The sequence below is a fragment of the Prionailurus bengalensis genome, chromosome D2 (genome assembly GCF_016509475.1).
Source record: "Prionailurus bengalensis isolate Pbe53 chromosome D2, Fcat_Pben_1.1_paternal_pri, whole genome shotgun sequence".
In the NCBI taxonomy this organism is placed as follows: domain Eukaryota; kingdom Metazoa; phylum Chordata; class Mammalia; order Carnivora; family Felidae; genus Prionailurus; species Prionailurus bengalensis.
Genome location: NC_057351.1, coordinates 18585859 through 18611801, shown reverse-complemented (window position 1 = coordinate 18611801; position 25943 = coordinate 18585859). Strand labels below are relative to the sequence as shown.

Here is a 25943-nt window from a genome sequence, read left to right as displayed (position 1 = left end):
CTGGCCAGAGCCACCCGCCCGCCGGCGGCCACCCCAGAGCCTGCGGTGGGAGAGATGGCCTCACCACCTACCAGAGGGGCGGGCCTGCCAGTGTTTGGGAATGGATCTGATCCAGAGGGGGAGACCGCGAGCAAGGGAAGACTTAACTAAGGCGTCGCAAGGAGCGCGCTCATTCCGAGTATCGTGAAAAGTCACGCAGGAAGGTGGGGTCCCTCTTCCTCCCTTGCCCCCTGCGACTCCCCCCCCCCCCCCCGCCCCGGCAAATAAACACAACGAACAACTTTACGCAACAGACAGAATGGCTGAGTTTAATGCTTCAAGTTTTCCATTTCCTTCCACAGGGCTTTGTTTTAAAAATAACAAAATGAGGTAAATAAGTTAATGTATGTACACGTTATAAACATTGTGTCGGATTGCGGCTGCGGCAACTCAAGTTGTTAGAGACGAAGTTGCTGCGCGGTGACTCGAGGTCAGCCACCTGCAACCTGAGCAGATTTGTCGTCCTGAGGAGAATTCGCACGCTGTTGGTGGAATGGGGTCTAGAAGCATTTGCGGTGGACGATGGAGGGGCCGGCCTCGTCGTACTCCTGCTTGGTGATCCACATCTGCTGGAAGGTGGACAGCGAGGCCAGGATGGAGCCGCCGATCCACACCGAGTACTTGCGCTCAGGCGGGGCGATGATCTGTAAGACAGGGAGCGCGTCAGGCCGGCGAGGGCCGCACCCCGGGGCCCACCCGCGGGCAGGGGGCGCGGGCCGCCGCCAACCTTGATCTTCATGGTGCTGGGGGCCAGCGCCGTGATCTCCTTCTGCATGCGGTCAGCGATACCCGGGTACATGGTGGTGCCCCCCGACATGACGTTGTTGGCGTACAGGTCCTTCCTGATGTCGATGTCGCACTTCATGATGCTGTTGTAGGTGGTCTCGTGGATGCCCGCCGACTCCATGCCTGGGGGCCGCAGGGAGGAGCGTGAGCCGGCGGGTGCGAGCCGGGGACCGGGCGGGGCCCCGGGGCTCCCGGGGAGGCCGGCGAGCGGGACTCACCGATGAAGGAGGGCTGGAAGAGCGTCTCCGGGCAACGGAAGCGCTCGTTACCGATGGTGATGACCTGTCCGTCGGGCAGCTCGTAGCTCTTCTCCAGGGAGGAGGAGGAGGCGGCCGTCGCCATCTCGTTCTCGAAGTCCAGGGCCACGTAGCACAGCTTCTCCTTGATGTCGCGCACGATCTCGCGCTCAGCTGTGAGGGGGGGCAGGGGCAGGAGAGGCGCCCTCAGCGCAGGGCCCCGCGGCCCGCGCGCCACCCCGCCCGCCCGGGGAGCCCGGAGCGCCGCGCACCTGTGGTCACGAAGGAGTAGCCGCGCTCAGTGAGGATCTTCATCAGGTAGTCGGTGAGGTCGCGGCCGGCCAAGTCCAGGCGCATGATGGCGTGCGGCAGGGCGTAGCCCTCATAGATGGGCACGTTGTGGGTGACGCCGTCGCCGGAGTCGAGCACGATGCCTGCGCGGGGGGCGGGGCGGGGCACACGGCGGCGGTGAGCGCGCGCCCCCGAGGCCGGGCGCGGGCGCGCGCGGCGGGCGGGAGCGGGGGAGCGCGGGAGCGGGGCGGCCCCGCGCGCACTCACCGGTGGTACGGCCGGAGGCGTAGAGGGACAGCACGGCCTGGATGGCCACGTACATGGCGGGCACGTTGAAGGTCTCAAACATGATCTGGGTCATCTTCTCGCGGTTGGCCTTGGGGTTGAGGGGGGCCTCGGTGAGCAGGGTGGGGTGCTCCTCGGGGGCCACGCGGAGCTCGTTGTAGAAGGTGTGGTGCCAGATCTTCTCCATGTCGTCCCAGTTGGTGATGATGCCGTGCTCAATGGGGTACTTCAGGGTCAGGATGCCTCTCTTGCTCTGCGCCTCGTCGCCCACGTAGGAATCTTTCTGACCCATACCCACCATGACGCCCTGCGGAGCGGAGACACCACGCCCACGTTACCGCGGCTCCCGCGACGGCGGCTGGCCTACGCGGGGGTGGGGGGGGGTGGGGGGGGGACCCCCGGGGGACCCCCGCCCGGCTCCCTCCGCGGACGGGCAGCCTGACCTGGTGGCGAGGGCGGCCCACGATGGAAGGGAACACGGCCCTAGGGGCGTCGTCGCCGGCGAAGCCGGCTTTCACCAGGCCGGAGCCATTGTCGCACACGAGGGCGGTGGTCTCGTCTTCGTCACACATGGTGTCTGGTTTCTGTAAAGGACAGGAAGGCCGTGGAGACGCACGACGCGACAGCGCGGGAGTCCCCGACGGCCCGAGCGCCCTCCCTTCCCGGGGACCGACGGACGTCCCCAGCCCCGAGCCGCGCGCCGCCGGCCGGGGTTGCGGCGGAGGGCACCCTGGCGGGCTTCGCTCCCCGGGCTCAGGGCCGCGCTGCGGAGAATCTCGGGGAATTTCTCCACCCCGGGAACCCCGGCACAGTGTCCGCCGGGACACCTCTGCCTTCGCTGCAGGCTACCTGACGCAGGAGCCGGGCGCTGGCGCCCCAGGCCTCGGCGCCTCGGCGGCCTCGTCTGGGCGGTTGAGGCGGGCGATACCTGCTCGCCGGGCGAGCGCGGGGACCGAAGGAGATGCCCGTGGGAAGGGCTTTGGTGCACCGTGCCGAGAGGAGTGGCCCATTCCGGACCCCCACGACATTCCAACCTCAGAACAGAGGCACCGTTTCGCCTGATGGCGACCCCAGAGAATTGCGGCCTTTGCTGCTCTTGGGCTCCGGCCTTCCTCGGGAAGGCATTGCCCTTGGGACGACTAAAGCAAAACCTCTAATCCACCCGGCACATACGAAACGCCAGGTAAAGGAGCCCAAAGGGGCTGGGGATAAATTTGGAGATGTTTCCCAAAGCTGATGGCCTCGGGCCTCCTCTATAAAGCGCGTGTGGCTCTGAGGACCAAGCCACGGGGTGGGCGGGCCGAAAGCAGGCCTTGGGGCTGATCAGGTGAGTCGGTTGGGTTCTACCCCGGAGTTCTCCAGGCTCCCCTCGGTGGTGCCCTGTCACCTTGTCCCCCTGTCCTATTGTTCTCCTGTCCCCGGCCCCCTCCCCCACTCCCGCCCTACCTGGGCGGGTGGCTACACCTGCTGCTCTCCGGCTCGGGCCCTGGTCGCCGCGGGAGGGAAGCGAGGCTTCTCTCGGCGCTGTCCGCTGCGGTGGCCGCTGGTCCTCGCGCTCAGGTTTTATATAGCCCGCGGGCGCTCCCCCCTGCGCCGCCCCGCAGGAATGTCGCTCCCCTTCTCGAGCCATATTTGGGTGTTGGGCACTGGAGCCCCGTCCCCCAGCCGGCTCGCGGCCTGGGTCCCCGCCCGGGTCCCCTGCGCTGACCAAAGAAGGAGCGGCCTGGCCCGAGCCCAGGTAACGCGGGCCGGGCCGTATATGGAGAGTCTCCCCGGCCGGTCGGCCCCTCCCGACCCGGCCCAGTTGCCCGCCCGAGGGGATGGGGTGGGGCGAGGGTCACCGCGAGCGCCAGTGGGTGCGCGTGTGCGCCTGCGCTCCCGGAGCTGCACCTGTCCGCAAGGCCTCCCCACCCTGTCCGCTCTGCTCGCACAGGGCGCTCCGGAGGGTGCCTCCCACATTTCATCCCTTCTTTGGGTTTACTCAGACCCTCAGAGCCCCACGTGCGGCTACAGGGAGGAGGGAGCCGTGTCCCAGTGGTGGGACAAGAGAGGATGGGAGAAGCGGTCCCAGGAAGGGAAGGAAGGCGACCCCCGCTCGCCGGTGAACTTCGCCTCTCCCTTCCCACCCCTGAGCTCCCCGATTCGGAGGGCTGACCCGCCCCCACCGCGGAGAGGGCCACCGGCGGCGGGAGGGCGCGCAGCTGTCGCGGGCCAGACAGCTGACGGCGGGAGGAGAGGGCGGAGAGGCGGGGAGGAGGAGGAGGAGGAGGAGGAGGAGGAGGAGGGCTCCCGGGGACAGGCCGGGGCGGCGGCCCTGGCCGCGCCAGGCACAACGCCAGGGCAGCCGGAGCTGTTCCTCTCAGTGACACGCAGCGCACTCGGGTGTTCGTGAAGGGAGTGACTTTGGTGGTGCTGGTGGTGGGTGTTCTCTTCCTCCCGGACTGAACCCGCCCCAGGTTGGGTGGGCTGGGCTGGGCCCCCAAACCGCCACCTCCCTGGTGGGACTAAGAGTGTCCCTGTCCTGGGGCTGAAAGGCAGGGGTCACAACTCCCGACCCGGTGGTGGAATGGGCGAAGCGCCCTTACTAAATGAGACCTTGCTCGACCTTCCTCCCAGTAAAGAGGACAAGGACATTGCACTCTAGGATGGGTAGCAATTTTTCCTTCTGCAGAGGCTGAACAAACTCATCTTTCTATTTAGAGGGTGCAGCCTTGCCAAGGCCAGGCTGCTTCCCAGTCCACCTTGGAGCAACTCACCCTCTACCAGAGCCTGCTGAAGCGGTTCTATTTATACCACTGATACATGGGGATATGCCTTTCAGATTTTCTAGAAGGATTTGGATCTACTTATGGTAAGGTGGAGCGAGGGTCAGAAGAGGTTACCCAGTCGGTGCCGGACTCGCATTTTCGGCAGGGGTGGGGGTGGGGGTGGGGGAACAAGCGCAGTCCTAACCCTGCCATCGAAGGCAGAAGGAGAGACCGTTTTCTGTGATGAACTCAGTGCCGTGCTTGGAGCGGGTACATCGGTGCTGTGGTGCCAGCGCGAATGGAATCACTCATTTTTCTGATGTGCTTAAGTGTTCCCAAAATAGTTGCAATTCGCATTTGGTCGCGGAGCTGGGCAAGGGGGACAGGTGTGGATTCTCCGGAGGACGGATATAAAGGCACACGTAACCCTCCCCGGTAGCCCACATCATGGCAACTCTTCCTAAACCATCAAAGTCCGTTAAAAAATGAAGTTTGTTTAGCAGGGGGCCTATGTCGTGAGTATAAAGAGTCAGCTGAAAGCTGCTGTAGTTTCTCTCACATGTAGCTTTTTCAGTTGTTGCAGAGAACGAGTGAGTAACAGACAGAGCTACGTGTCCTTTTTAATACCTTCTGTCCTGCTGTCGTGGGTAGCGAAGATGCTAGGAAGGAAACAAAGAAAGACCCCCCCCCCCACCAAAAAAACCAAAAATCCAAAAAAAACCCTGCACATGCACTGTATGCACAATTTTGAGGGGTAAAGCTTAAATTCTGGCCTGAAAGCAGCAAGGATACCTAAGAATTTGTTGTTTTAAAAAGGGGAACTGGGCTGCCACTATCTTCCAAACCTCTTGCTCAGTGTGGTTCCTCTCTCTCCCATAGCAAGCTTTTCTGAGCCCGGAGTCTATCGGTTTCAAAGACACGTGAAAAGCTATGAAGAAAACCCAAGGGAAGGAAACCTCGGGAGCTGGGGCCCGAGAACACAGGGCCGGGCATCTGCTCTCCGCCCACGGTTGGGGCTGTTTAAATGGTCTCTTGACGGGTCACCACGGGGCCACCCAATCCCATCCTGGTCTTGTTGAGTTCTCATTGGCCTAGGGAATAGACCTAACGGGTGAGTGGAAAGGCCACCTCCATACATGTACGGTTTTGGGGAACACAGCAGTGCTCTGCTCTCGCCTAGTAAGCGGGTGGCTGCCCGCATAGCCTTTTGAGAACTATCGCCAAGTAAAGCTCAGCCACGGAGGGAATGCTTGACAGAGAGCGTCGGCTTCTAAGTTTTCCCCGGGCTCTTGACACTCTGACGGGGCCTTGGGCTGCCGCTCAGCTGTCTTCTCCACAGCCCTGTCCCCTCGGTTCCTCACTCATCTGTGAGCCACCTTGCTGGGTCTCAGCCTCCCGTTGTTATTTCCTACTGATTCAAATACGAATTCATAGAATGCTTTATGTGCTTTCACATGGCTCCCTTGGATGCTTGTAACTATTCTGAGGGAAATAAGACCCGTATTAGTCATGCCATTCAATGTTAAAACTCAGAATAAGGCTCGGTGAGTCAGACCACAGGGCCCCCGGGGTCCCACAGCTGGGGCTTGGGCGACTCCCCCTCCCACCAGGAGCAGTTGGGGGTGGGACCCCTTTCTCCCTTCCTTCAATCATCCCCAACACTTGGTTTCGTTCCGGAAATATAAAAGATCCTCAAGGGATCTTTTCCAACAGGAGCCAAGGACATCCAGAAATGAAGTCACGGCTTCCGCCCTGGCCACCTCTAAGGGCTGTCACCTCCCGTTCTGCCCCCACTACCTCCTAATATCTGGCATAAGAACCTGGTGAAAAATCTGCACTTGGCATTTCTGGGTATGCCCCTCACCTCTTCTGAATGGCTATGTGGCCTTGGGCAGGTCATTTCAAGAAAGACTGTATTCTCAACGGAGGGTACTACCTACTCCTTAAGACTGACTTGGACAGAAGTGCCTGGGACAGAAGTGCTCAATAAATAGTACAATATCTTTCTTCTGAGTGTCTGGAGGAGGTGGCGGTGGGGGGGTTGGTGGTGAGGTGGGTAGGTGAGCAAAGGACATTCAAAATGATTACAACTGTTCACTAAACGTGTATAAGCATCATCACAAACTGAACAGGAAAAGTCATATAATTTTAAAGGAACTTGGAGCGCACAAAGATTTTTGTAGAAAGATTTATTCTATTATTTAAAATGGCAAAAAAAACCCCAAAAAACAAAAAACACCCCAACCCAAACCCAAACCATGAACTCAAATGTTAAGATCATTAAGAAGGGAGAAGTGTTAAATAAACCATGGCATAGCCATGTGGTAAAGTGTCAAGCACTCATTAGAAAATTGTATCTTGAAAAACCATGCATTCTCAAAGGGGGGAAACTGTTTCTTGGGGGGTGTGAAAAAAACTTAGATATTACAATGATTTGTGGCCTCCAAAGGCATAGTACATTACGTGTGTGTGTGTGTGTGTGTGTGTGTGTGTATGTATATCTATCTATCTATCTGCAGTATTAAATTTTCATGGAGGGATGGGGGTGGAGTGATTAGGGCAAAAGTGTCTAAAAAGATCCCTTAGGGATGCCAATGGGAAAAAGGTTGGGAAACATTGGATTAAGGATATATGGAGATGCTCATAATATACATTGGGTTATAAAATATGGACAGTTCCAAATAGTCTAAGATACATTTCTTTTTTTTTTTTTTTTTTAAGTTTATTTAAGTAATCTCTACACCCAACATGGAGCTCGAACTCATGACGCCGAGATCCAGAGATGCACGCTCTTCCAACAGAGCCAGCCAGGTGCCTCTAAAATGCATTCTAAGCTGGTAACTGAAATGATTTCTGGCTGGTGGTATTACAGGGGTTTATGTTCTTCCACATACTTAAAAAAAAAACAGGTTTTGCATTTTCTACAGCTTTTCATAATTTTAGAATTACACAAAATTATTTTTTAAAATTGTATTTTTGTATTTAATGAGTGGATTTTACATAGGAGTACGTAAAACTACTTTCTCTTCAGGCATTCTCCCATAAAAGGTCCAGGAATAAAAAGGTGGGACTACCTTTTTCTGTAGTTATCAGCCTCAAGATGTACAAGTGTGAAGGATCACAAGAGATCAAGGAGGAGCCTGACGACATTCTGACGTGGCTTTCCGTCCGTTCCCGCTACTAGAGAGAGCGATCCACCTCGAAGGGGAAATGTGCCGTGTGCCCTTCGCGCGGGCCTCGTGTGCTCGGTGGGTGACAGACTTCAGCATTTTGATCCAGACCCCGAAGTCAAAGAAAGAATCCAATTTCGAAGGCTTCTTCAAAAACAAAACCCCTGTGACAGAGGGTGTCCGTAGCCTTTTACTTCGCTAAGGGTTTCAGCAAGTCCCTTACGTGTATCTCAAGTTCTACCTTCAACCTTGATACATTCACAAAGTCTTAAAACAAAACATACCAGAGCACGAAGCTGGCTGCTATCGAACACGCGTTGCTTCGTTTAATTGAGGCTGCAAACTGTGACTTTCAGAACAGCAAAGACAGGGGTGAAAAAAACCCCTTCCCAAGGCAGTTTCTCTTTCCTTAGAAAACACGCTCACCTTTATAATGTGCCTTTATTACTCAATTTATACAAAAATCAGTAATTCTTTGATAAAGACTACACTGTGAAACAACTTTTTAAAATTTAGAACAGTTACTTAAAACCTCAGACCTTAATTTTATTAATTTTAAAAAACCCAACCATTTTGGTGCCACGCTAAGAGACAGAGCTAGAAGAGTGAGGCTTCTCCTCCCTCAACATAAGACAACTATGCATTACACCGCGAGAGCAGCAATTTGACATCAGGCAGTCAACGGGGCCAGGGTCACCGTCAGACTGGCTTTCCTGTCACATTAGGGATACTTAGATTTGCGGTAGCATGTGAAGGGGGCACAGTCTTGTGTTCCCAGAGCACACGAGTATCTAAAAAGGATCATACAGGCAAGAACTGTTAATGTCTATGTAAAAGCAAAGCCTCGGCTTAGAACACAAGAGTTCAACCATTTCTTCCCTGCCACCTGACAAGTTCTTCCTACCTTCCCTTATTAGCACCGCACCCTTCCATATGCTCCTAACCGGGACCCTCATGCTGTCCCAGCACACAAGCTGCAAACAGAAAAAGACAAGACTGCTAGTGTCTTTCCTCTGGTTATTAACGTAACGAGCTCCATTAACCTGTTCCTGCCAACACGTTCAAAGGCTGGATTTGAAGCCTAGAGGGGAAGAGGGCACGGGAAGAGAGGCACGATGGCCGCACTTTGTGAAACCAGGCACCGGACTCTTTACCATATTTAACTTCTGACCTTTTCAGCTGTTGGAGCAAGTTGTTTAGTGAGCATTCCACTGGGCCAGAATCTGAATATGCCAGCAACACCCTGTCCAACCTCTAGTCTTTATTTAAAGCTGAGAAAAACTGAGTAATGACACTAGTCAGAACAATGAAGCTCTGAGAGCCACTACTTTTCAGTAAATCAGATGCCGTGTTAAGAAAACCTATAACGGCTTCTAGCGTAACACATGCTCTATGTTGCCAGACTGTGGCAAAGCAGGAATTCAGTGTAAATCACCTTGAAAATACAGCTTGAATCCCCATACTGAAAGGCCATAACTAACTTTAATACTACAAATTTACCATATGGTACTTGGAGGCAGGTTACCACTAAAGTGTTTTTACTCACTAATACTCTATTTACATGGAAATGTATAGTATTTTCCCAGTGAATTAAGCAGTTCTCAAACTCACAGGAATTATGCCCACTTGTTTTGTCTTTCGGTCCTACAGCAAGTCACAAATCTGACATCTGTCTTACTGGACATTTCGCAGCAGCCCTAACCCAAACGGATACCAGACTCCCAATTCTCCTCAGTGCACAATCTCCAGAGCGACAGCAATCTCAGAGACAATCAGTGCAATCCTGTCATGTTCAGAGTTATAGGGACTGAGGCCTAGAAGTGCTTTGTGCAAACAAATAGCCACAACTAGAACAAGAACTCCAGAGCCCTTGATGGAATGAGGAGGGTAGCCAGCAGGGAAATAACAAGTGATGAATCGATGGCAAAAGGAGAAAAGATCTTGTAACTAAAAAACAAAAAACTACAGTCACACGGCTGTTTCCAAATAAAGTACCAAAAATTCAGTAATTCATGTTATAAAACTGTACAAACTTTTAGATATTTAAGGTCTAAGATTTTTCTAAGGACGAGCCTGTACAAATTTTTAGCAGCAGTGACCATTTTCAGAAGGAGTTACACTTGTCCGCGGACATAATATTCATAGTTTGCTTTCAAAACAAACTCAAAGTAAGGGTTAGACTTGAGGCTCCCAAGCTGGTCTGCCTGTAGGAGCTCTTTCACCTCTGGCAGGTATTCACGGAGCTGAATGCCTATAAACACAAACACAGAAAGTCCTTTTTTACTTTGATAAAACTCTCAAATGAATTAAGATGATTGATGATAACGGCATCTGTGCTTCTATTTAAAATATAATGTCACTCCACTATTGGGAAATACTCTGTTCTAAATTCCTTCCACGGTCAAACATACTTGCAGGTCTAACAACACGACATGCTTTACTTAGAAGAGGTTGCTTGAGTGTTTTTTTCCCCCTAGTGGTCAAAACAGCCAATCTAATTAAAGTCTTTAATAAGACCTGAAATATTTTCATTTTTCTCTACAGTTTAAGTCATTTATTTCTTCATCGTGGGAGTTTTTAACTAACAATCACCTGAGAACAAATATTTCAAACAATTATATATTCCAACAATTATGTATTCAGGTATTTCAAATATCTTATAGTTACATATTCAAATATTTCGACAGTTATATATATTAAATATGTATCCAATTATATGTATAGGGAAATAATTCAGTAAATGCAATGTCATGAAAGCTAGCTACAGTCTCTCAAAATATATATTATAGTTAAAAGTGAGATAGGTGAAGAACCATTTCATTAGTCCTCTAAAAGCCAGAAAGCCAATGAGCACTGATGAGACAGAACGGCTGAAATCAAGATCTGTGTAGTTACAAAAAGGCATGTACAGTTTTCTTGCTTGATAAAGAAAACTGGAAAAACAAAATTTTCATATAAGACAGTATTTTATAATCTGTTACATTAGCATAAGGGTCTCAAAATCAAAGGCCCTCAAAGTGCCTAGCACCGTTTTTTTTGTACTTAATTGTAATATAATAAAAATCTGGTTAATGAATGTTATGAGGCTAAATTCAATATATTTATACATCATTTATTATAATTAAAATACTTCCAATAAAGACTTTTTATCTGTAAAACAGTATTAAACTTGTGAAAATACATTAGTTTCTAAAAGATCAATTCTCTAAAAAAATGTAACATCTTATTTGGCTTCTATTTTTATGGGGCACGCCCTCTGTTTATAACTAACATTTGGTGGATTTCTTTTCGTTACAGCTGGGGCCAAAAACTCCGGCAGGTCACATGAGGAAGGTGGCCTCGGGGACGTTGGTAAACTTAGAGCCAATGCCTCATCCAAAGGGGGCAGTGCTCATCAGATCCAGTTTACTGTTGCCAGATAAATATATCAGTTTAGTTTAGGCAAATAGTTTGATTCTTAAGAGAATTAAGAAAATAAGAATTTTGTGGGGCGCCTGGGTGGCACAGTCGGTTGAGTGTCCGACTTCAGCTCAGGTCATGATCTCACAGCTTGTGAGTTCCGAGCCCCACGTCAGGCTCTGTGCTGACAGCTCAGAGCCTGGAGGTGGCTTCGGATTATGTGTCTCCCTCTCTCTCTCTGCCCCTGCCCTGCTCATGCTCTCTCTGTCAAAAAAAACAAAAAAAATTTAAAAAGGAAAAGAAGACTTTTGTAAGAACTCTTCTCAACTATTAAATACTGGTGACTAATTAGAAAAAAATTTAAACTCCATATATAATGATACGTGCATTTTATTTTGTGTGGATAATGTACCTCAGTAATATATAAAAACAAACTGAAAAGCTCTGTATGGGTAAGTTAAATATGTCTGGAGGATGAATACATTTCCACAAGCTGAAGTAATTGTTGGCTGTCAGAGCTTACGAAATATGAGGCTATCTATAACTCTCTATCTTCAGGATCTGTCTTTAAAAATATTTACCATTGTATATAGTAACTATATTATTAAAAAGGTTCCAAAAATAAATGTCTTTGGCTTCTTGTTATATATAATACATATACCTTTAATTTGTACATGTATGTATGTATGTATGTATGTATGTAAATGTGTCTGAATGTATTATATACATTTATATATACTTTTATATATTTCTATAATATATTTCTACTTGTTTTTGTCCTTTGGTCACAGTGTAATAATTCTTCACAACTTTACGTTCCTGTTGTCCTTATGAGTAAGATGTAAGAATAACAAAAACAGCAAAGTCACCTTTAAAGAGCACCACTTACTTAGCCACAATTCAATTCTGTGGCACTTTTTTTTTTTTTTACTTTTTTTTTTTTTTTTTTTTTTGAGAGAGAGAGAAAGAGACAGCTTGAGTGGGGGAGGGACAGGGAGAGGGAGGGAGAGAGAGAGAGAACCCAAGCAGGCTCCATGCTACCAGTTGCAGAGCCCGGAGTGGGGCTTGAACCCACGAACTGCGAGCTCATGACCTGAGCCAAAACCAAGAGTCAGAGGCTCAACCGACAGCCACCCAGGTGCCCCTCTGTGGCACTTTTAGAAGAACAAATTTCATGGACAGCATTGGATTTGGGTCCAAATGGTTTCCAACTCTTCAACTCTATAACCATACATGAAGTCAACCATATCATTTCTTCATTTCCAAATACAGAAAAGAGAAAGCCTTTTGGTGCATTTTAGCTCTTTTGGAATTTCAAGCATTTCAAATACTTTCAAGAAAAAAAATAGGTTCTTTGCTAGATTCCTTTTTTCATTTTTAGTTTTTATTTATTCTGTGACAATGTAAAGTCTTAATTAACCTTTGTATTACTTGCTCATTTTTGAAAATGAATGTACTATTAAATCTATCAATATGGAGCAATCAAGTATTCCTTTTTCATGAAGAAAAGTTCAAATCATTTCTGAGCAAGTTCCAAGTAATCTAGTCACAGAATTACATTTTCTTTGGATCACTTATAAAAGGAGACTAAAAATCTGAAAACTAATGCTAGGAGACCCATACAGATGGGCTATAAAAACAAAAAACAAAAAAAACAAAAAAACACCTTCTGAAACACAAACACTGAGAGTTTGCTTCTCTTTAACCTCAGAATACTGGTTGGTGTGGTTAATTCCATAGAACTTTTCTTTTTTTTTTTTTTTTTTTTTTTTTTTTTTTAATTTTTTTTTTTTTCAACGTTTATTTATTTTTGGGACAGAGAGAGACAGAGTATGAACGGGGGAGGGGCAGAGAGAGAAGAGACACAGAATCGGAAACAGGCTCCAGGCTCCGAGCCATCAGCCCAGAGCCTGACGCGGGGCTCGAACTCACGGACCGCAAGATCGTGACCTGGCTGAAGTCGGACGCTTAACCGACTGCGCCACCCAGGCGCCCCCCATAGAACTTTTCTAAGGGTCCTCCTTCATTTCACTTGGTTAAGCCAGTGATTTTTTAAAATAGAGGACTGTAAGGGCGTCTGGGTGTCTCAGTCGGTTAAGCGTCCGACTTCGGCTCAAGTCATGATCTCGTGGTTTGTGGTTTCAAGCCCTGCGTCAAGCTCTGTGCTGTCAGCTCAGAGCCAGGAGCCTGCTTCGGATTCGGTGTCTCCCTCTCTCTCTGTCCCTCCCCTGCTCACGCTCTGTCTCTCTCAAAAATAAATAAACGTTAAAAAAGAATTAAAACCCAGGACTGCAGAATACAATCTATTGCAGAGGAGTTGGGGCTATGAGTCCTATGAATCTGCAAAATACTTCCAGGCATTCAAAGGACAAATGTCTATTGAGTGACTACTATGTATCAGAGACTGGATTTGGCATGTTTTCGTAGATTAAATAATGTACCTTGCATACGTATATATAGAAACCTTTCAAATGTGTGTAAATGTCAGTATGATGGATAGAAGTCCCATCCATTTAGAAGGACTGCTGAATTTACAACTTTTTATCACTGTGTATTTTTTCCATTTGATATAAAAGAGAGTGTCCTTATATTTGAAAAGATTGGTGAACACTAAGTTAGCCTATTTTGCACATTGCCTGAATTTAGTAGCATACGTTTTGATATAATTCTATAATACGAGTCACATAGGTATAAAATGTGCAAAATTGCTCATCTCTACCTAACATTCTCCATATATTAAGCTCCCAGTAATATAAAAAATGGTAAAAGTAAAAACACAGCTGATCCCTGAACAACACAGGTTTGAACTGCAAGGGTCCACTTACATGCGAATTTTTTTTTTTTTAATACAGTACAGTACTATGACTGTATTTTCTCTTTCTTATGATTTTCTTAAGAATGTTTTCATTTCTCTAAGCTTACTTTATGATAAGAATACAGTACATAACACACATATAAAATATGTGTTAACTGTGTTACTCGTAAGGCTTCTGGTCAATAGCAGAACATCAGCAGTTAGGTTTTTAGGGAGTCAAATGTTATACGTAGATTTTCAACTGTGCTGGGGATCAGTGCCCCTCATCCACACACTGTTCAAGGGTCAACTGCATCCTCTAATTCATATACCTCCCTAAGAACAGCATTTTGTCCATAAAAGCTTCTTTACCTAATTTGTGTCTCAATCAGCAAATGGAATTTTGCTCACTGCTTTAGTATGGGAGTATGTGCAGAACACATTCCCTTCTTGTTTCTTTTTATTTTGTTCCTAAAATGAATTTTAGAGTATTAACATCCAAAATGGATTTGAAAAAGCATTTGTAATTTATTCTTAAGCATAGTATGGTCAGTTATATAACAAAAAGTTACATCTCATTTATCATATACATTTTTGGTATCACAACCAACACTTGAATCTATTCCTGGTCCAATCAGCACGGACACTTTGCCCACTGGAGTCCCCCAGGATCCATGTGGATGGAGACTTCACCTTGACACATGCTCCCCCAATTGGAGAGGAAAGAAAAAAAAACCCTTCATTTTAATATTTGTGTATTTTTGAGAGAAAGTGCGTGAGCAGGGGAGGGGCAGGGAGAGAGGGAGACACAGAATCCAAAGCAGGCTCCAGGCTCCGAGCCGTCAGCACAGAGTCTGATGCGGGGCTTGAACTCATGAGTCGTGAGATCATGACCTGAGGAGAGGTCGGACGCTTAACCGACTGAGCCACTCAGGCACCCCAACCCTTCCTTCATTTTAAACAAATCGAATTCTAAGTATGGTACTGTTTAATCTTAAACTGCCCTCGCACTGACACCTTGGCAAATCCCATTCTCAGATTTCTAAAACGGAGGAGCGATACCAGAATTTCTAGTGTTAACAAACTACTTACCATCTTTTAAAAGCTTCTGTAAGATTTTCACAAATATACTGCCTTTAGATACTTCAATTGGATCATCCTTACCATCTGAACTGGACCAGCTAGAAAACAAAATTGCAATGGGAAGAAAATGAAATCGTGAACATATCTGAAATAAAGGACTTCTGTTTGCTACCATAGTCTTGTTCTAATGGTTGTGCTGGGGAGGGGTTGGGGGGTCAGGTGGAGAATCTTAAGTTTTTGTGATACTGTTTCAAATTATTAGAATAAGGGAGCTTTAAATGTTGAACACACTTAGAGTCTTTATAGTAGATACAAGATGTTACACTCAAGTAGCTACCTGCCCAACGTAACCATACCTATGTGATGTCAAAACCAAGTAGTGAGGTATCTGTTCCCCAAAAACGCTATAAATATGTAACAAATCTAGTAAGGACTCCAAAGTATGATCTTTGGAGCACAATAGTTACAGTATATTGTAACAGACTCTGCTTTTCATAAAAGTAAAAGGGTAAATGGTGTCTAATACAATGTAAGTTTTATCTAGATGAGATTATCTACTGCTGAAAAACACACACACAGAACGACTACTCTGTATCATCAATGGATATATCCCACGATACCTTAAAGTTTTTAAACATAAAGCCATGAAAAGAATTCCAGCCAAATGATGGCATACTTTTTTTTAGATTAGGAAGGAGAATCAAGTGGGAGAGCTAGATGCTTCAGAGAGTGACCTCCAAGACCAAGCAGAACAATGTGAACCATTTGGGAGTGATCAGAGGAAGAAATGCTTTAGTAAAAATAGTTCTACTGTAATTTCTCAGCACGATATAAAAAGGGAAGTTGTGGGTAGGGAAGGACGTTAACACTCAAGTCACGTTCTCTTTAAAATTCTTTTTCCCCGAAGCAATTTGATTCTCAGTCTTTCACAGCCACCACCTTTCTTTGCCACCATTTCCAGCAGAAGTCTCCCCCCTTAAGAAGGAGATAATGTGAGAGGTCTCAATAACTTACAAGACAGTACTGATACTCTAATAAACTTTTTATTTAAAACAACAGCAGCTTGTTTGGCAGAACTGCCCAACTTGTGTGAAAATCAGGAACATAGGCGTTTCTGTGCAAACTGATGGTCTAAATTTTAAAATCAAAAGTAGAGACGTATTATACTAGTGGTCCTAAGTCCTTAAACTCTCCCTTAATTATTGAATGAAAAATTTAGATTACTAATGCAACCATTACAATTTTCATAGTATATGTTATAAAACAATTAGGCTACAAGACCGTTTGATGTATGGTATCATAATCTTCCTAAAGAATCCTTTCCCAAAACCGTACCTTAGATTCATGCTATGAGAACTTACTTATCTCTCTGAAGAGCTTTGCAAAGGATTTCCAGTTTTAGATCATTTATATTTACGTCTTCCTCCTTTATGGTGAAACAAAAAAATTCTCATTAAGTCCTGATTTTAAGAAATACATGCTTACATTTGAGTTGTATCAGGTTCTCATTCTACATAAATATTGCTTTACTTTTGATTCATAATTTAAAAAAATTTCCTTTTAAGACATTAATACACAGAAGAGTAAGCCAATTAATAACTCTGTGCGAATCAGTTTCTGATTATTCTGTGATAACCTGATGTTATCAGGAACGCTGAAAAGGTTAAGATTTTAAACACGGTAACATAAAAGGCAATCCATTACATTTTTTAAATCCACCAAACTACTTTCAATTGCAAGGCCAATTCTTATCCTACAGAATTATCATCAAAATCTTTTTTTCCCCCCCAAAGAAGGCTGAGAAACAGCTCCTCTTAGGGTGAATACTATGAAAAATAAATTGATAAAGCAACGTATCAGAATGAAGAACTAATAATGACTTAATAAACGAAAGAAAAAAATTAACTCAGGACTCTGAAAAGCCGTGTTTTTTATTCGTGCACAGAAAAAGACACCAGGGAACATGTGAGAATTATCAGGAAAGCGACTCTCCTGACAACTTTTCTAAAGAGCTACACATTCCAAGAGTTAGGAATAGCTGAACCAGAGAGTCTTTTTTAAAATTAAAAAAAAAAAAACATTTATTTATTTTTGAGAGAGAGAGAGACTGAGAGAAAGAGAACAAATGGGGTAGGGGCAGAGAGAGAGGGAAACAGAATCTGAAGCCGGCTCCAGGCTCTGAGCTGTGAGCACAGAGCCTGATGTGGGGCTCGAACTCCTGAACTGTGAGATCAGGACCTGAGCCAGAGTCGGACGCTTTAACCTGACTGAGCCACCCAGGCACCCGAGAGTCTTTTTTATATTTTTTAATTTAAAAAAAAAAAAAAAAAAAATTTTTTTTAACGTTTTTTCATTTTTTGATAGAGACAGAGTGTGAGGGGGGAGAGGCAAAGAGAGAGGGAGACACAGAATCCGAAGCAAGCTCCAGGCTCTGAACTGACAGCACAGAGCCTGACGCGGGGCTCGAACTCATAGACCGCGAGATCGTGACCTGAGCTGAAGTCGGACGCTTACCAGACTGAGCCACCCAAGCGCCCACCGGGAGTCTTTTTTAATTAACACATTGCCATGATTGGCTAAAAGAAGTTATCTTTTCTTTTTTAATACGTTTTCAACTCTACCGCAAACCAAATACATAATTGTGATACTTGCCTTTGATCGTCTCCAGGGATTTTACTCACCTCATCGATATATTCCAGCAAGTCCAAAGCTTTCTTGAAATCATATTCATTAGCTCTTCTGTTTTCTTCACAGATATATAGCTATGGGAAATTCAAATAAGGATGAGGATTATTTTAAGTAATCATATAACTAAGACTAGAGAAATTTAGGGAGAAAATAAGTCATTATGTCTTCCAAGTCAGTCACAGGTATTTGTATTTTATACTAAGAAGACTGTCACATTTGGAAATCACATTCCATCTATCCTCACGATCAACTTTTTTTAAAAACATGCCTACACTCAACAGTACTTAATTTGTGTAATTTGGTACATATACTTTAAAAATGTCAGTAAATTCATATTCTTAGGTTCAATATAATGTAACATACTTCAGTATTCTTTTGGGCATATTCTTTGCAATATGCTATATAAAAAGAGGCTGTTGTGGGCTCAATTACAGGAAATCTGTTACCAATAATGACTAAAATACTGAAGTTTTGGAATTGTCTTCTGTTACTATAATTAGAGCGATTTCAAAGTGATCCTACATCACTCTTGTATTGGGATGCTCTGTTGAAGGGCAAAGAGCGAAGCAGAGTTAAGGCTACAAGTACAGTACATAACAATGAGACTGTCTCATGGAGGCTGCAGCCCATAATCTAGGGAATTGTTGTGTTCCTGCCCTCAGGGATGTGTTGTGTTCCAGACAAAAGCGGGAGGACAGTACTCACAGGCTATGTAAATCTAGTTCCTTAAACTATTTTTCTTATGGAAGAGCCTGAACTGTACCTCATGGTATGTATATGTCCTATGCCAGAAAAGAAAATCCAAGTACTTCCTTCTGGTCACCTGGATAAGCATCTCTAGGAACAGCTGGAAATCTATGGGAGGCAGAGGCTGATCCGCTTCCTGCCAACTGGCATCCTGTTCTCAAGCAGCTTCTAAAAACTTATTTTAGAGGAAGGGGAAAGTTACCAGAAAAATAGAAATGGAAAGAGGACTACTCTTAGGAACTGTCCATCTGACTCAAGAAACACTGATGCTGTTTTGAGACTGAGGAATGGCGCAAGGATTCGCGAAGACGTACGCTGATGAGCTGTGGTGCAGTCAGCACCGGCATCGCACTGAGACTCAGCTCTTTCTCTGCCAGCAGTTGCTCCGGCAGGGTCTCCTGGTGCAGCAGAAAGCGCTCCTGCTCAGCCATTTCTAGAATTCAAAATGAGAGGCAGGGAGGGGAGTAAACTTCTGCTCTGTCACAAAACAAATCTGAATTAAAAAAAAAAAAAAGGAACACCTCTAATGGTAATCTCATCGTTATTTGATGATCTCAACATGTTATTAATTCTGCTTGCCTTTGATTCCTGATTATGTTAAAACATATTCATGATTCGATCCAAGTCATATAAACAGTCACAGTAACCAGAGTTAGGAGAGAAGAGCTATGAAAATACACCTACTGCCTGGAGAACAGATGGCTATTTCACAAGACACAAGTCCCCCAAATCTGGGGCCACCCGGTCCCATTTTATGTTAACTCAAGAAAGTGCTTCTTCCCACCAGTTTCTAGTAGAATCTTGCACTAAGGGAAATGATCTATTTAAAAGCCGCCATGAGTTATTACAAGAAAAAAAGGCTGGAAGATTATGCACCAAACCTATTAATTAGCAATGGTGAGCTCTACTGGATGAGGTGACATCAGCCATCCAGGCTGCAGCCCAATTCCCCGGTTTTGCCCAGGAAGATGTGGACTGCAGCAGACAAGGACTGAGAACTGCTATGTATTCTCATAAACACAGTTGTCATCGCCAGGTACAATGACCGAAGCATAAATATGCTCATTCAAATACTGACATCCCTCCACGTGATCCTAATTTTGTAAAAATTAAATAATTTTTGTGCGATTTCCATACATAGAGAAGCAGACTGGGAGGGTACACAAAACAGTGACTATAGTTCTCTCTGGGGCAGTGAGATTATATAGACTATTTGTTTGTTATGTTTTTTCCTGGTAATTTACAAATTTCAGTAAGGAATTATTTATATAACCAGAAAATTAAAAAAAAAATCTACTCCCTAGGATTAGATACACTGTGATGATAGTCTGCAGGTAATTACTGACACCCAAAAACATTCCCATTGTGTTAAGAAAGCAAAAGTTAAGAAGTGATCAAATGTAAAATGGTGACCACAGTTCCAATGATTTCTGGTGAGCGGGTTGTGGGGGGAGCAAGAAATAAAACCTTGATTTGAGGGACACTTGGGTGGCTCAGTCAGTTAAGCGTCCGACTCTTGATTTCAGCTCAGGTCATCTCACGGTTTGTGGGATTGAGCCCCGTGTCAGGCTCTGAGCTGAGCACAAAGCCTGCTTAAGATTCTTTTGCTCTTTCCCTCTGCCCCTCTCCCCAGCTTGTACAAGCACTCTCTCTCTCTCTCTCTCTCTCTCTCTCTCTCTCTCTCTCTCTCTCAAATATAAATAAATAGATAAAACAACCATCTGGATTTGAATAACATGGTCTATCTCTGGTGACTAGGCTAAAATATGGCTTCCCATGTCAGACTATCAGCCAACCTTGCAGAATATATACACACTTCTCTAGAACAATAAACACTACTGGTGCTTAAAAATAAGACTGAAAAATCTCCTTTATAAACAGTGAAAAATAGTTTTAATAAAAAAAGTTAAATGCTAACCCTACATTTTATTGGGGACTTAATACGTATAAGACATTTTTTTCAAGGAACACAGTGTCTCCACTCCTTACAACTACCCATTTTATAGCTGAGGAAACCGAGGCTCAGAGGGTATCCAAGGTCACAAAGCTAGTAAGCCAGAGAAAACATATGAAACCAGATCTGTCCAATTTCTGTCAAGATTCTTTCCATTGTTCCCATTCCTTGAAGAAAAAAATGACGGTATTATAAATAGAATCCATACCTCAAAGGCTGGCCTCTGTGGATAAGCCCTGCAACCAAATACAAGTATCTATGTTTGTATACCCCTCACCCCTGATCACAGAGCTAAGATCCCCTTCCAATTTTTACTTTGAGAAATTCCAAACTTGGGGCACCTGGGTGCTCAGTTGGTTAAGTGTACGACTCTTGATCTATGGGTCGTGAGTTCAAGTCCACAATGGGCTCCATGCTGGGCATGCAGCCTATTTAGAAAAGAATTCTAGGGGGACCTGGGTGGCTCAGTTGGTTAAGTAGCCTACTTCAGCTCAGGTCATGATCTTGTGGTTTGTGAGTCTGAGCCCTGAGTCAGGCTCTGCTTTGGATTCTGTGTCTCCCTCTCTCTCTGCCCCTCCCCTGCTTGCACTCTGTCTCTCTGTCAAAAATAAACAAACAGGGGCACCTGGGTGGCTCAGTCGGTTAAGCATCCGACTTCAGTTCAGGTCATGATCTCTCAGTTCGTAAGTTCGAGCCTGGCGTCAGGCTCTGTGCTGACAGCTCGGAGCCTGGAGCCTGCTTCAAATTCTGTGTCTCCCCCTCCCCTGCTTGTACTCTGTCTCTCTCTCTCTCTCTCAAAAATAAAGCATTAAAAAATTTTTTTTCTAATAAATAAACATTAGAAAAATAAAAATAAATTCTAACACCACAGAAAATTAAAACAATTTTCCTTAACATTTTTTTATTTTTGAGAGAAAGAGAGACAGAGTGCGAGCAGGGGAGGGACAGAGAGACAGGGAGACAGAATCCAAAGCAGGCTCCAGGCTCCGAGCTGTCAGCACAGAGCCTGACGCAGGGCTCGAACTCACGAACCATGAGATCATGACCTGAGCCGAAGTCAGACGCTCAACCGACTGAGCCACCCAGGCGCCCCTAGAGAAAATATTAAAGAACAATACAGTGCACCCCTGTATACCTACAGTTACCTGTTATCATTCTGGCTTTATCTACCTATTTACCAATCTACCTATTTGCTTTTCCTCCTAAATCAAATGAAAGCTGCAAACATCAGGACATTTCTAAATACTTTAGGATGTACCTCCTAAGGGCATTCAATCACAATATCATTATCAGGTCTGAAAAATTTAACATAAATACAGAAATATCATCTAATGTTAATTATGTTCACATCCCCTCAGTTGTCCCCAAAACGTGCGTCATGGTTGGTTATTTGGGGGATGATCAAGGAGCTGAGCCAGCCTCTCTCCCTACATTTGGTTGTCACGGCTCTCAGGTTACTTTAATCTAAAACAGCCTCCTGTTTTGTTGTTTTTTTAAATTTTTTGTCTTTCATGCTGCTGAATTAGGGAGTCGGAGCCAATTATATTGCAAAATGCCCCAAAACAGGATCTATCTAATCACTTCCCTGTGGTTAGATTCAGGTTGAACATTTCTGACACGACAATAGCACAAGGTGGCATTCCACACTGCTACATGACATCACCCTGGGAAGTATTCACGGGGAGCCTGTCTCAGTGCTGATGATGGTACCTGTCAGGTCCATGTCATGATACTCTGAAAACATGAGGCCATCCTTTTCCCCTAACCCCTAAACTCAATGGCTTTAGCGTCCTTGGATGACACATTAGTCACCACGGTTGCAGGTGGTGATCTGCCAAGTCCCATTCTACACTTATTAGTTGGTATTCTTTTTTTTTCTAAAGGAAACTCTCACAGACCCCTCCCCTTGTGGGTCTCACTGTAGATTTATGGATTTTTTTTTGTTTTTAAACTGTGAAATAAAATGTTTTACTATCATTCTTTTTGGTGTTTAGATTATCCCCAAACTTGGCCAGTGGTGGCTGTCGTATTGTTTGACATCTCTACATTAAGCTTGCTTTCTGGCCCAACAAGACTCCCCAGGATCATTTCCTCAATAACCCTCATCTCCTTTTACTGAGAAATAGTAGTTAGAAGCCATGATACAGGACTAGGTACGCTCCTGCCACTGGGGTGTCACTGCTTTTAGGCCTTTTCAGTGGACAGAGCCCAAGAAATACTTTAATTTTGAACAATCGTGATTCCATCTGAAATCTCCAATTCAAGTACAGTCCAGGGCCCTTCCTCATCCTCCTCCTAGATTTCCATCTCCCTCTTCCCCTTGGTTCTCAAAAATAAGAATATATCCAAACATTTTCTTAACTGACAACATAACAAAAGTCTCACAATTATGACACCAAAAAGCTTTGAATTCTGAAACCAGGAGCTTTAACAAACTACTACCTACAACAAACCCACTGAATAAAGATTTCTTTGCAGTTCTTCCTGTTCTTCGAATGTGAGTCACTAAGGGTGTAATCAAAGCACAGGTCAAATCATTTACTTTCATTCTTCAGGAATTCTTATTTAACATACAAACTTTCTCTAAAAAATAGAATCCCAAATATGCACTTATGTAATTGTCTAAAGCCACTGAATAGAAAGCATTCCTCTTAAAGAAGAGATGGGTCCTATGTCTAATGAATACCATTGAACAATAATAGGAATGCATTATAAAAGTTCACTGATAGCGTGCTTGATGCTCAAATTCTTTCTTTTACCTTCAATTTTTTCTTGCAGTACATCCTCTGAAAAGTCTGAAGCCAACGCAGCCAATTTACTCAAGCCAAGAAGGGTTTTTTTCTTTGCAAAGTAATGTGTTTCCATGTTTGCCAGACCCAGAAGTGTTGCATGAGCCTACAACAAAACATGAAAAGTGGTAAGAGCCTGCGTACTAATTCAAGTTGAAATACAGGCTAATGCACGACCTAAACTTGTTTTGCCCCCTAATTTATATCAATGAAAGATCAAGTCAGTACTAGCAAACCTAAAAACTAATTGGTTCTATACACCAAGAGTAATTACACAATAAAATACCAACCAGCGACACTAATTATTGGGAAAAGAAACACGTATAAGACATTTGCTCTGTAACAATTACAGAGTCACTTCAAGGACAAATTTTAAAATTAATTCGTGTATTGTTTTTACTCATAATTTGAACATTTTAATACTCATTGCAAATAAAGGTCAACGGTTATTTACATGTTAATACAATTTTTGTGCTTTATTTTACTCTAATAGTAGTCAAAACACAACGGGCTACATTTTTTTGAGACATTAAAAATACGAGCAATGCCATCATAAATAAACAAGAATACTTTATTCAAATTATGTCAGAGAAAGGAGACATATGCTTAAAATAATTTCTAAATAGCATTTTAATCACTATAAACTAAGCTAATTAAAACTAAAGGGGCACCTGAGTGGCTCAGTCATTTGAGCATCTGACTCCTGACTTCAACTCAGGTCATGATCCCAGGGTCATGGGATGGAGCCCCATATTGGGCTCTGTGCTGAGCATGGAGCCTGTCTGGGATTCTCTCTCTCTCTCTCTCTCTCTCTCTCTCTCTCTCTCTCTCTGAACTTCTGCCCCTCTCTCCCGCTTGTGCTCTTTCTCTATAAAATAAAAACTAGTTAAAAAAAAAAAACAAACTAAGTAAAAAACTGCCTAAACCTGCTCCATGTAACTCAATTCTTACCTTTTCTAATTCTTGGCTGTTAATTTCATGTAACCAGCTGAGATGTTCATGAGCTTGCAAAAAATTTGCCAACTCTCCATGCTGAGAAATGGGTTGAGATAATAATTTGCCTCGCTTTCCTTTCTCCAGATACCAACGGAAGAGAAAGTCTGAAAAATTCTACAAATAAAAGAGCAAAGAATCCAATAATATTAATACAGTTTTAAAAAGTATATTTCTGATAATAAAACGTTAATATTTTTTTCAAAGGTCTTAGATTCCAGAACAGAGATCCTGTTTAAACATTTATTTTCTATATACTAGGATCCTCAAAAAAAACCCCTTAACTTAGTTTAACAAAAGAGGAATGCAGATTCAGAAAGGGGATCTTGCTTAAGATCATGTAAACTCTAGATGTGCGTGGTATGGTTTGACAGCCATTAGCTATGTATAGCTGTTTAAACCTAGTTAAAATGTTAAAATTCAGTTCCTCAGTCACACTAATCACATCAGGTGCTCAACGTGCCCCATGTCCTATCTTAGAAAACACACAGGAAAGTTCTATGCAACAGTGCAGAATGAAAGATTCCCAGGGGTCAAATTCTTTTTTTAATGTTTATTCTTTTTTTTTTGAGAGAGAGAAAAAGAGACAGAGCATGAGCAGGGGAGGGGCAGAAAGAGAGGGAGACACAGAATCCGAAGCAGGCTCCAGGCTCTGAGCTGTCAGCATAGAACCCGACGCAGGGCTCAAACCCACGAACTTGTGAGATCATGACCTGAGCCCAAGTTGGACGTTTAACTGACTGAGCCACCCAGGTGCTGCCTCCACACCTCCAGGGGTTCAATTCTGTGCCAGAAGGCCATGTGCACTGGAATGATAAACAGGATTCTAGAGAGGGTCTAAATGCCTAGTCAGTTTTCCCCACCTGATGTTTGCCGGATGCTGGGGTAGCATGGAAGGCTAGGCTGGAAGGGAAGATTAAAATGTCCTACAGTCACACAGTATTTAAGAGGTATTTCCACTAAAGGAAATTCTGCCATGAACACACCAGTCCCACGAGACTTTGAAACCAGAAATGAAATGAATGTAACAAAAGCCTCAACCAAATCTTGGCCCACTTCTGTTCTTGATGAACTGAGTGACCTACCTCTCACTTTATCTGCCTCTCAGGAGAAAAAAAAACAAACATTATTTTCATCTTTAAGGTTCCTTTACACACAATATCCAAAATACAACAAGAAATTAGTAAGACATAATAAGCAGAAAAATATGACCAAGAAGTAGGCAAGAGAAACAAATCTGAGGATGATCAGATTTTAGAGGTAGTACAGAAGGATTTTTTAAAGAACTACTGAACATATTAAAGAAAATAAAAGAAAGAAAAAAATGGATGAAAAATGTCAACAAAGAACTAGAATCCACAAAAGAATACAAATCATGATGGACGCAGAAATACTTACTTTAGTGCTATCGTGAAATACTAAATAAGCCATGTCAAACAATCAGGCCCTGATCAAATAAGGCAAGTTACATCCAGGCCATGAAATACCACAACACCATCAAAACATTGTGAAATATTTAATGATATCAGGACAAATGTTTGTGATTAGCAACTGGCAAAACGTATTTGTCCACAATAATATGGCGTGAAAAGATTAGAACAACATAAACCAAATGTTACAAAGGGTTCTTCCTCTCTGGGTAGTGAAATTTTGAATGATTCTTAAAATCTTTCTGGTTTATAGGGGCTTTCTGAATTTCATACTATGTTCACTTTTATAGTAAGAAAAAAGTCAGTGCTTACTTGACAATCGACTAGCTTAAATTCACCTAGAGAGTGTCGTAGTGGAAAGTTTTTTTGAAAAATAAAAGGCATGTGGTCCACGTGGGTGGCTCAGTCGGTTAAGCATCAGACTTCGGCTCAGGTCATGATCTCATGGTTCGGGAGTTCAAGCCCCGCATCAGGCTGTGTGCTGACAGCTCAGAGCCTGAAGCCTGCTTCGG

General features: G+C 44.5%; 2 protein-coding genes across 2 annotated transcripts in view; both read right to left on the bottom strand.

Moving 5' to 3' along the window:
• Nucleotides 1-281: 281 nt before the first annotated feature.
• On the bottom strand, nucleotides 282-3215 carry ACTA1 (actin alpha 1, skeletal muscle). The gene is made up of 7 exons (XM_043596354.1): nucleotides 3084-3215; nucleotides 2081-2221; nucleotides 1620-1944; nucleotides 1334-1495; nucleotides 1044-1235; nucleotides 767-948; nucleotides 282-683 (listed from the first exon to the last, which is right to left on the bottom strand). The coding sequence occupies exons 2-7, from the start codon at nucleotides 2207-2209 to the stop codon at nucleotides 540-542; spliced, it is 1134 nt and encodes a 377-aa protein (XP_043452289.1). The 5' UTR covers nucleotides 2210-2221; nucleotides 3084-3215; the 3' UTR covers nucleotides 282-539.
• Nucleotides 3216-7084: 3869 nt separating this feature from the next.
• NUP133 (nucleoporin 133) overlaps nucleotides 7085-25943 on the bottom strand; it is a 58707-nt gene continuing 39848 nt past the window's right edge. Inside the window, exons 20-26 of the mRNA XM_043596353.1 lie at nucleotides 23960-24118; nucleotides 22979-23114; nucleotides 18580-18698; nucleotides 17512-17592; nucleotides 16192-16256; nucleotides 14840-14928; nucleotides 7085-9805 (exon numbers count right to left, since the gene is read on the bottom strand). Of these exons, the coding sequence (XP_043452288.1) occupies nucleotides 9669-9805; nucleotides 14840-14928; nucleotides 16192-16256; nucleotides 17512-17592; nucleotides 18580-18698; nucleotides 22979-23114; nucleotides 23960-24118 (786 nt within the window). The 3' untranslated portion in view covers nucleotides 7085-9668. The remainder of the gene's footprint in view (nucleotides 9806-14839; nucleotides 14929-16191; nucleotides 16257-17511; nucleotides 17593-18579; nucleotides 18699-22978; nucleotides 23115-23959; nucleotides 24119-25943) is intronic.

Bases quoted from the DNA above. Each gene is read 5' to 3' on its own strand.
- ACTA1 (XM_043596354.1), bottom strand. From the start codon at position 2,209: ATGTGTGACGAAGACGAGACCACCGCCCTCGTGTGCGACAATGGCTCC. The intron at 1,236-1,333 runs GTGCGCGGCGCT...CCCCCCTCACAG, and splicing joins CTACTCCTTCGTGACCACAG to CTGAGCGCGAGATCGTGCGC. The intron at 684-766 runs GTTGGCGGCGGC...CCTGTCTTACAG, and splicing joins CCAGCACCATGAAGATCAAG to ATCATCGCCCCGCCTGAGCG.